Raw genomic sequence first — 10,330 nt, forward strand, 5'->3', positions numbered from 1 at the left:
TAATGCACCAGTACAGGTAACACACAGTCAGGGAAGCTGGGGACCCTGTGACAGCTCTGTTTGCAAGTCCTACAAGTAGAGTCTGGGCCAGGCCTCAGATATTTTGGAGGGAGCTCTAGGGTGCAGATCACAGTCACAGTCTGGGGATTTCAACCTATGAGTTCTTAAGGGAGCTAGACAGACAGGAAGGCTGTTGACTCTAGGAGAAGTGAGTGGCTTGTGAAGAAAAAATTCCACTAGTTTAGCACGTTTATAGATTAATTAAAGATGTCAGCAATGATTCTGAACCCCTTATAGCTTTCCCGTTTTACAGCGTTACAGGGGCAGCGTTCAGATCGCCCCTGTGGCAGCATGGGTGTGAGTGACTAGGTCTTAGGTTAGGCCATCCACCTGTGCTCCCAAGAGGTCACTGGTGGCTCAGAGGGTAAAGAATCCGTCGGCAATGAGGAAGACCCGGGTTCGACCCCTGTGTCAGGAAGATACCCTGGAGAAGGGAATGGTAACCCACTCCAGTATTCTTGCCTGGGAAATTCCATGGATAGAGGAGCCTGGTGGGCTACAGTCCTTGTGCGATCACAAGAGTCGGACACGACTGAAGCGACTTCAACACGCATGCACATAGAGAGTTATTGTGATCACAGAGTACGTGTCAACTTCTGGACACATACTGAGCACCCTATAAACACGAGTTACGATTTGTTACATTGTATGGGGCTTCCCTGGTGGTGCAGAGGTTAAAGAGTCTGCCTGCAATGTGGGAGACCTGGGTTCGATCCCTGGGTCGGGAAGATCCCCTGGAGAAGGAAATGGCAACCCACTCCAGTATTCTTGCCTGGAGAATTCCATGGACGGAGGAACTTGGTGGGCTACAGTCCACGGGTCGCAAAGAGTCGGACACGACTGAGCGACTTCACTTTCACTTACGGGTCCTTGTCAGTGTTCCCGATACGTGTGCGGTTTCCCTTAACTATTGCGGGAGCTCTTTCCTTTCACCTTTCCCAGCCAGACAGCATTTGGCGATGCTGGTGACTGGTTGGGCTTGCGCACAGGGAGGAGCCGGGAGAAAATCGTGCGCAGCCGCGAAAGACTTGCAGTGGCGCCTACCAGCCGCTGGGGGCCGCGGGGCTCCGGAGTTCTCCCGCCCCCAGAGGTCAGAGGTCACGGGGCCGCGAAGGAGAAGCTCTGCGTCGCGGCTTCCCAGTCCTGGGCAGATGGCGCCGGCGCAGCGTTGTCCTCTTTGCCGCCAGACTTTCTTCTGCGGTCGCGGGCACGTCTACAGTCGCAAGCACCAGCGGCAGCTGAAGGTGGCTTTGGAGCGGCTCCTGCCGCAGGTACGGCCGGGAGGCTGGAGGGGACCATGGACGGCCTGGGGCGGGGCTGTGAAGGCCCGAAAGGGTGGGCTCTGCGGATCCCGCCGGGGTCCTACTTAGCCTGTCCGCCTTGGCATCCTCTCCGCCGCAGGTGGAGGCCGCCCGCAAGGCCGTCCGCGCTGCTCAGGTGGAGCGTTACGTGCCCGAGCACGAGCGATGGTGCTGGTGCCTGTGCTGCGGCTGTGAGGTGCGGAAACACCTGAGCCACGGAAACCTGACCGTTCTGCACGGGGGGCTGCTGGAGCATCTGGCCAGGTCAGCGCCGGGCCCGGAACCGCATACAGCGCTAGTTGTATGATACAGCGGTTGTATAATAGGTTTAGATTAATCTATAAATGAATGGAGGGAGGGTTTAGGGTGGGTGAGAAGAAGAACGTTTTTGTGATTTGATCAGATTGAATGATTCCGTCATCTTGTAGGCATGGCCAACCCTGAGGGGTAGCGGCCTTATGGTCCCAGTGGTCCCAGTGCTGGGGGTGGCCTTGATTGGACAACTAGCTCAATCAAGTTTCCTTCCCATCGCTTCCTCTCAGATTGTCCCATTTTTATTGGAAGGGGAAAACTGGAGATCTTGAAACTACTGTTAGTATTCTCTCAGCCTTGCCCAGAGACCCAGGTGTCAGTTTGCATTGTTTATCAAATGCCATGTAATATTCTGTGATCTATCATTGAGATTACTTGTCCTTTCCATTCTCAGTCCAGAGCACAAGAAAGCAACCAACAAATTCTGGTGGGAAAACAAGGCTGAGTTCCAGATGAAAGAGAAGTTTTTGATCTCCCCCCAGGACTTTGCACGGTAAGTCATTCCTTCACATAATGAGGTGGCAGAGTGTAGATTCTTTGCATCTGTGTCAGGAGCTTCCTCTACTAATTGGACGGTTTAGAAAGGACTTCATTAGTGACCATTGTCTTTGTAGCACTCATTATTCTAGGCACCATATTGAACAAAAATGAAATATGACAGAGTCCTTGAAAGGGATCTAGTTGAAGGGGTGGGATTTACAATGTATTTAGCAAATAGAGAAGTGTATAATAAAAGGTGACCATAGTCAACTGTTTAAATATGTGACAGACTACTAAGTTTCTTTAGAAATAAAACATGCTTTTTATAGAGTGCAAAAAACTCACCCAGTACCCACTTTTAATAGTTTTAACTGGCCTTGGAAGGCCCCAACTACCTGGAGGGCAGGAAGCTTGGCAGCACAGAGGGAGTGAGTTGTGACTGCCTCAGGAAGAGGACTCAGGCAGCCTCACATCACCACTTTTATTGGGACTGTATTGAGATTATGGAGAGTGGAACCCAAGAGGATCCCAAAGCCAAAGTTAAGAGAATACATAGTTTATCATTCCTTTCTACTCAGTGTGGAGAATAATGAGGAATTAAGAAGGACTTCCCTGGTGGCTCAGACAGTAAAAGCGTCTGTCTACAATGTGGGAGACCTGGGTTCAATCCCTGGGTTGGGAAGATCCCTGGGAGAAGGAAATGGCAATCCATTCAAGTACTATTGCTTGGAAAATCCCATGAACAGAGGAGCCTGGTAGGCTACAGTCCATGGGGTCGCAAAGAGTCGGACACGACTGAGTGACTTCACCTTTAACTTCACCTTCAAGAAGTACTTAAATCCCATCACCTTGTCTTCCCGGTTCTGACCGGGAGGAGATAAGAAAATGAGGCCAGGGACGTCCCTGGAAGACTTTTTAAAAAGTGGTCCACATCAAAAATTAAAAAAAAAAAAGAAAAACAGGCCACTTACTTGTCACAGCCTGACCCAGCTCTATAGAATTTTTGGTGGATGAATAAAGGGTAGTTAGCAGAAAGGTTATAATTGAGAATTATATGGACAGACTCTCTAAACTTTTTATTTAAATATAGTTTTGATTTTTCAACTGTATAATTTCAAGCTCACACAAGACAAGGCCAGGCCAGGCTTGACTGATTTGACCTGTAAAGATACAAATGAGCCACTTTTGATAAGTTGCAGTTCAAGGCTTTGCCTGTCAGGACTGCCAGGGCACCATGGGAGAGCCATTCCCCTATATAAATGTTTTACATATTAAAATTAGGCAAAGACAAATTATCGTATAACTATTAAATTGATAACAATGACAAAAGAATAAGAATTTAACATCTTAAAAAAAATTTTTTTTTTTGGTTGCTCTGGGTCTTGGTTGCTGCGTGTGTGCTTTCTCTAGTTGTGGACAGTGGGGGGCTACTCCCTAGTTGCAGCTTATAGGCTCCCCAGTGCTGGTTCAGTAGTTGTGGGGCACGAGCTTAGTTGGCTTGCATCATATGGGATCTTCCAGGACCAGGGATTGAACTGGTGTCTCCTGCATTTCAAGATGGATTCTTAACCACTGGACCACCAGGGAAGCCCAGAATTCAAGTAACATTTGAAAACAAAACTCTGTATACCCTTAGAAGGATATTGTCTAAGGACTAAGGAACTGCAAAGAAATCTTGAGCTTTGCTTAGTAGTCTCATTGATAGTAGTACTGATAATATTCAGATACCTTTGTGTATATTGTAGAATAAAAACTACTGCAAATATATCGTCCCAGGTATGGGACAATTTGGACATCAGAAAGGGTAATTGATTTTTTTTTTTAAGTGTGGTAATGGTTTTATAGGCTGTTTCTTTTCCCAGGAAATGCATACTGAAAAATTTAGAATTAGTCTCATGTTCTTGGGAGAAGGGAAAAGAGAACTGGAGCCAGTATGGCAGAATGTTAACAGTGAATCTGGGTGAGAGGTACATGGGTGTTCATTGTACTCCTGAGACTTGGTTTCTGGGAGCCTGACACTGTTCAGAATCTAGAGAAAAATTATCTACTGAGGATCTTTTCACAACTGGCAGGGACTGGGATTCTGGGGTGACTTGCCCCTTTCCTTTTTAGATTCAAGAAATCCATGGTGAAAAGTCTGGATTCCTATGAGGAAAAAGAGGATGAAGTGATTAAAGAGGTGAGTTAAAGGAAAGGCCTCTGAAGGACCCAGCCCCACCTTCTGGCACCTGTCTAAGTCACCCCTCTCCCACAGATGGCAGCTCAGATCCGAGAGGTGGAGCAAAGCCGGCAGGAGATGGTTCGGTCTGTCTTAGAGGTTGGTTTCCCTCGGAGGAGCCAGAGCAGTATCCAAATCCACTGATTCCTGGTTCTCCCAGGTCCAGCATTTCACCTACCAGCTCTTCTGATGAAAAATTAATGGACTCCATCTGCTTGTCTTGAATTCCCTTCCCTGCCCACCAGGGGGCAGGCCTTATCAGTGGAGAAAATGTGGGCAGGGCTGGGAGGGAGGGAGGTTGCCAGTTGGGGCAATATCCTCAATTAGTCAATTTGTTTACTTCTGGAGGTGGGGAGCATGGCCTAGGCAAATTCTTAAGCATTCTAGACACATTTATTTTTCCTGAATCAAACTCAGCCTCAGACAGTGCCAGACCCAGAAGAGGGCTCTTCAGCACCTGGAAGCTGGAATGGGACGAGCAGGTAAAAGACTGTTAGGAAACCTCTTACCGGACATTCTCTCTTCGAATGTTCTGTAACTTTGATCAGGACATGGAAACAAATCTCATTCTTGCTGTCCTCATGGCTAAAGGACCTTGTCTGCCAGCCTGGCTCCTGTTTGTCTTTTTTCAGCCAAGTAGCCTCCACCTCACAGCAGCCCTCATACTTGGACCTGCCACCAGCCCCCGAGCTCGACTGGATGGAGACAGGACAGCCTCTGACATTCATTGGCCATCAGGTACGATGGGAAATGGCTAGTGCCCCCGCGGTTCCCACGACACCCATCTCCCCTGGCTTTTCTGTGTATTCTGGCCTTTCCTGTGTTTGCAGGCTTTTCCCTCTGGCTGCCCTGTTCCACAGCGTCATGTACTCATTCCTCAGCCTCCATGGTGTCCACACTACCCCCACTGTCACAGAGGAGTGCCAACTCCTACATCATCCCATGCAGAGTCCAGTTCCAGCCCAACAGAGGGACACTTACAGACACCCCACAGGCACCTAACCCCCACACTCCTCTTTCTAGGAACTGTAGACAGACTGTCCCCTCCTTTTTTTCATCTCTCACATTCCCTCAATGAGTATGCCCACCTCCTTTTTTTCATCTCTCGCATTTGCTCAGTGAGTATGCCTTGTCTCCTTATTTCACCTTGGGACAGTCTCTACGCCTGCAATCTTGTGCCAAACATGAGAAAATAACCTCATCACCTGCTATCTTACATCCTATCCTCCAGCCTCCTGCTGTGCTCTTTAGTTTTGAATATGTAATTGCTTTTTTAATTGAAGGATGATTGCTTTATAATACTGTGTTGGTTCCTGCCATACATTATGAATCAGCCATAACTATGTCCCCTCCCTTTTAACTTCCCTCCCACCGTCTTAAATAACATGTCTTCCTTCCCTCCTCTACTTACCCTTACCTTCCTCTTCAGCTCAGATGTCACTTTTTCATGGAAAACTTATAAATGTATGTCATACCATGTAAAAACCTGTGAATGTAATTTGTGTAATTCACACTTAGTTCTCTTCCCCAGTAATATGTATGCTCTGTGAGGAAGGGGTTTTGTTTACTTACCATGTAGTAGGCACTTTATTTTTGGACATCTCCAGCTTGAGCCCTTGAGTCTGGTGGGGACAAGACTGTCTTTCAATGATTTACTACACTCTGTGAGATTTAACCTAAGCCCAGTGCAGCGTTAGCGATATGGCAGTGGTTCCATCCACCTCCTGTACAATTTCTTCCTCTAGGCTGAGTATCCTTATCATCTCGTGGCTTTCTTACAATTTTCCCCCCATTTTCCACTACAGGATACACCAGGAATTGGTAACATACACTCAGGTAAGGCCCATGGCAATGTTTCTTAAACCGTAAGAGGTTTTTGAGTTGTAGGTCTTTCACTGGTAGGAGGGTACCCGACACATATGTCAAATGCATCTAACTCAGAAAAGTAACAGACATACGTTTACCTGCTTAGCAGATTTTTTTTACTTTCATATCTAAGGTGTTTTAAAGTTAGTAAATGTTGGGACATGGTAATTCTTATGTGGGTTTTTGTTCAACCTCTGTATTTTTTAAAATACTACTTAATATTTTTATATTAAAGAGAAATAAGAACTATAAGGATATTTCTTTTATAGCAAGAATACATGTAGTTGTGGAGAAGGAAATAAAAATAAGGGTATCAACTAAATAGGATCCTACTACATAGCACAGGGAACTGTATTTAATATCTAAAACTACTTGCAGTTGAGGGTCAGAGTCTTTGTACCTTACATAATGCCCACCATAGCATAAAAATTATTTTGCTTGAAAAATGGAACACCGCAAAACTTTAGCTTAATAAACATGTTTTCAAAAAAAGAAAAGCATCTGATGAAGAACTTATATCTTCAGTATATGAAGACCTTTCAAAACTCAATAGGCTTTCCAGGTGGCACTAGTGGTAAAGAACCTGTGTGCCAGTGGAGGAGATTTAAGAGATGGGGTTTGATCCCTGGGTTGGGAAGATCCCCTGCAAGGCTCATGGCAGCTTACGCCAGTATTCTTGCCTGGAAAACCTCATAGACAGAGGAGCCCAGTGAACTACAGTCCAGAGTCAGACACAACTCAAACAACTTAAGCATAGCACAAAACTCAATAAAGGCATATAAGAAGTTGGTCATCAAAATAGCTAAACTATGGACTTATCTGATGCTTCAGTGGTTAAGGCTCTGCATTCAATGCACAGGGTGTGGGTTTGATCCCTGGACAGGGAACGAGTTGACCATGTCACACAGCAAAAAAAAAAAAAAAAAAAGTATGTATGCAGAACTGTTTGGAGAAGGCAATGGCACCCCACTCCAGTACTCTTGCCTGGAGAATCCCATGGACGGAGGAGCCTGGTGGGCTGCAGTCCATGGGGTTGCTGAGGGTCAGACACAACTGACTTTACTTTGACTTTTCACTTTCATGCATTGGAGAAGGAAATGGCAACCCACTCCAGTGTTCTTGCCTGGAGAATCCCAGGGAACGGGGGAGCCTGGTGGGCTGCCATCTATGGGATCATACACAGTCAGACACGACTGAAGCAACTTAGCAGCAGCAGCAGAACTCTTATAGACTGCTGATGAGAATGCAAAATGGCATAACTACTTGGGAAGAGTTTAGCAGTTTAAAAGTTGAAAAAATCGAAACATACCCCAACAAATCTGAACAATTCAAAGAATACTCCACAAGGAAGGAATGACCGATACCTGTAACACACAATCTCAGAATAACTATGCTAAAAGGTAGACAAGAGTACATATTGTATTCCATTCATGCAAAATTATATGAGGCAAACTAATCTATAGCAACAGAACACACATCAGTGGTTGCCTGGGAAAGGGGTATAAAGGAGATGCACTAAAAAAAAATTTAAAAGGGGCACAAGGATACACGGTGTGATTTTACCCCAAACATTTCAAATTGTACACTTTAAATGTGTGCATTGTTATGTCATGCCTCCAGTAAGCTTAAGCCCCTCTAATTCCCATGGTCCAGAACTGAAGTGTTTTCATTTCTTCTTAAAGGGTCTTCCTTTTCCAGGTGCCACACCCCCCTGGATGGTCCAAGATGAGGACTGTAGTTCTGGGAACCAACAAATAGGACCCTCCTATGAAGAGTTTCTTAAAGAAAGTAAGTTAATACAGGAATGGTGATGGAGGCTTCCTACTCTGTAACTCTTGCTACTCAAATAAAACTGCTCATTGTAGAGGAAAAACAGAAACTGAAGAAACTCCCACCAGACAGAGTTGGGGCCAACTTTGACCACAGCTCCAGCACCAGTGCCGGCTGGCTGCCCTCTTTTGGCCGGGTCTGGAATAATGGACGCCGCTGGCAATCCAGGTACCAGCCCAGAGTCAGGACCTCAACCTGCTCCCTGTTGTGGAGATCGCACTCTTTGTGCTGCTAAGCTTTCGTTTCTTTTCAGGCATCAATTCAAAACGGAAGCTGCAGCAAGAAACAAACAGCAGTCACATAAAGGAAGAACACTAATGGCTTCCTGATGTACTTCCAACCACCATAAGGCTCAAAGCCAAGGCAACAAATCTGTTATAAGCTATTATCCTGTAACTGCCTTTCTTACGAACCAGACAAACCCAGTTATTTGATTTAATAAAGTTTTATTTTTCAAAATGTACAGCTGGTGGGACCTGTTTAAAAAAAGAAGAAAAAAAAAATCAGAACTATAGACCCTTGTGAAGGGGATGTGTACTTCGTATAGGAGGCCCAGGTTCACCAGCTCACCTGTTCATGCATCTTCACCAGCAGCTGGGGCATCTCCACCCTTGGTGTTTCTGGTGTAAATCACTTGAGCTCTGTGCTTTGAAACCAGTTTAATAAGTCCTAGGAAGAGAGGATAAAATTTTCACACAATAGTACTATAAAAACTCAACAAACTAGAAATGCGTAATTTAAACATGACTTTAGGAGACATGCCTACATTTCTTGGTGATAATCTAATCTGACTCACCCCTTAAAAAGAAGGGACTACTTTAAGGGGTGAGTTACCTACTCTTGGGATGGCTACCCTCACAACACTTTACTGTAATCTGAAAATCACTGTTTCCATTGTTAGGCACTACCAATAGCCTAGATTACATGCTAGAATTGTACTGCTAACCTCCACCTGAAGTGAAGTTGCCCAGTTTTGTCCGACTCTCTGCAACCCCATGGACTGTAGCCTACCAGGCTCCTCTGTCCATGGGATTTTCCAGGCAACAGTACTGGAGCAGATTGCCATTTCCTTCTCCAAGGTAGGGATCGAACCCAGGTCTCCCGCATTGTAGACAGATGCTTTACCGTCTGCGCCACCAGGGAAGTCCACCTACTGCACTTAAAATGGCTAACATGGTCAGCCCAAACTAAGGTGCAAAAAGCATACAAACCAGTACAACACTCCATCCTCTCACCTTTACTAAGGAGTTCCTGAAGGGCTGCTCTGGCCAGGGAACCACGAATCTTCAGTCTCTCAGAGACCACAGCTGGAGTTATAAGCTTATAGTTGGGAACTTCTTTACAGAGTTTGTCATATGTTGCTTTGTCAAACAAGACTAGGTTATTGAGCTTGTCCCGAACTTTGCCTTTGGACCACTTCTGCTCACCAAAAAAAAAGAAAAAAAAAAATCAGTGCTCTCTAAAGAACCAGTATTTCCGTTCTCTGGAACAACCTGACTCAAAGAATTGTTACACGGTTGCAGAGCTATACAAGAGTGGGTCTGTCCCTTGGGCTGCAGAAACCTATAAAATTCAGAACCTGCAAACACTCAGCAAATTAAGGTTGAAATAATTATAGAGCCAAATTCAAAGTAAAAGAGACTTTGGTTACTGCTGAAGGCATTGGAGACACTACTTTGGGGGGAAAACAAACCATCTTTGAGGCTTTCGGATATTGGCTGAGCCCCACTAGCCCAATTAAAGTAGCTCAGTACACACTTTTTCATTTCCGAGTAGCATATACACCCCCGTTCTTTATATGAGTCAAAAGCAAAACGATGATGTGAGTATAAACTCTTAATAACCTGACTCTAAACCCCACAACCTTACAAGCCATTTGCTACAGTATAGGGAAATGAGACTAGACGTCCCCAACATCCCTCACCGTTTGAGGGGCTATACTCCTACCTTCTTTTTGGCCTTGCCCCCAGATTTGTTCACTGGATCTTTGTCTTTCTTGGCCGACTTTCCGGCATCTTTCTTCTTCTTGTCGTCCTTGGGCGGCTGTAGGAGAAAAGCCGGAATGCGGCCAGGTCACAAGGCAGCCCTCCACGCTCCCGCTACTCCTTTGCCCCCAGCCCTGCCCAGACTCCACTACCGGAGCACATGGGGCAAGCTACAGCTCTCCCATCTCCACACGTGGACCGGCAGTTATGTGAGCCCTCCTCTGATGCTGCCCCCAAAGCGCGCCGGCACCGCCCGCTCCCAGAACCACGCCAGCTTC

General features: G+C 46.0%; 2 protein-coding genes across 5 annotated transcripts; one reads left to right on the plus strand and one right to left on the minus strand.

Moving 5' to 3' along the window:
- The first annotated feature begins 1,146 nt into the window (after positions 1-1,146).
- On the plus strand, positions 1,147-8,530 carry CENATAC (centrosomal AT-AC splicing factor). 4 transcript variants are annotated; one of them, XM_027979282.3, is made up of 11 exons: positions 1,147-1,331; positions 1,462-1,625; positions 2,068-2,166; positions 4,266-4,332; positions 4,408-4,498; positions 4,789-4,853; positions 4,978-5,109; positions 6,177-6,207; positions 7,936-8,025; positions 8,103-8,235; positions 8,321-8,530. In XM_027979282.3, exons 1-11 carry the CDS (start codon positions 1,212-1,214, stop codon positions 8,394-8,396), a joined length of 1,068 nt encoding a protein of 355 aa, XP_027835083.1. In that variant the 5' UTR covers positions 1,147-1,211; the 3' UTR covers positions 8,397-8,530. The 4 variants fall into 4 exon arrangements, 3 of the variants coding, with proteins under 3 accessions (XP_027835083.1, XP_027835084.1, XP_027835085.1); XM_027979283.3 differs by having other exon boundaries at positions 4,408-4,470; positions 5,004-5,109; XR_009596587.1 differs by lacking the exon at positions 8,321-8,530 and having other exon boundaries at positions 7,920-8,025; positions 8,103-8,216.
- On the minus strand, positions 8,497-10,111 carry RPS25 (ribosomal protein S25; the record flags this gene model as incomplete). Its single annotated transcript, NM_001009457.1, is given in 4 exon segments — positions 8,497-8,543; positions 8,638-8,736; positions 9,303-9,486; positions 10,015-10,111. Coding segments are annotated over 3 exon segments (376 nt in total), but the record flags the coding sequence as incomplete, so codon positions are not given.
- Positions 10,112-10,330: the final 219 nt, after the last annotated feature.

This window comes from Ovis aries, chromosome 15 (genome assembly GCF_016772045.2).
Source record: "Ovis aries strain OAR_USU_Benz2616 breed Rambouillet chromosome 15, ARS-UI_Ramb_v3.0, whole genome shotgun sequence".
In the NCBI taxonomy this organism is placed as follows: domain Eukaryota; kingdom Metazoa; phylum Chordata; class Mammalia; order Artiodactyla; family Bovidae; genus Ovis; species Ovis aries.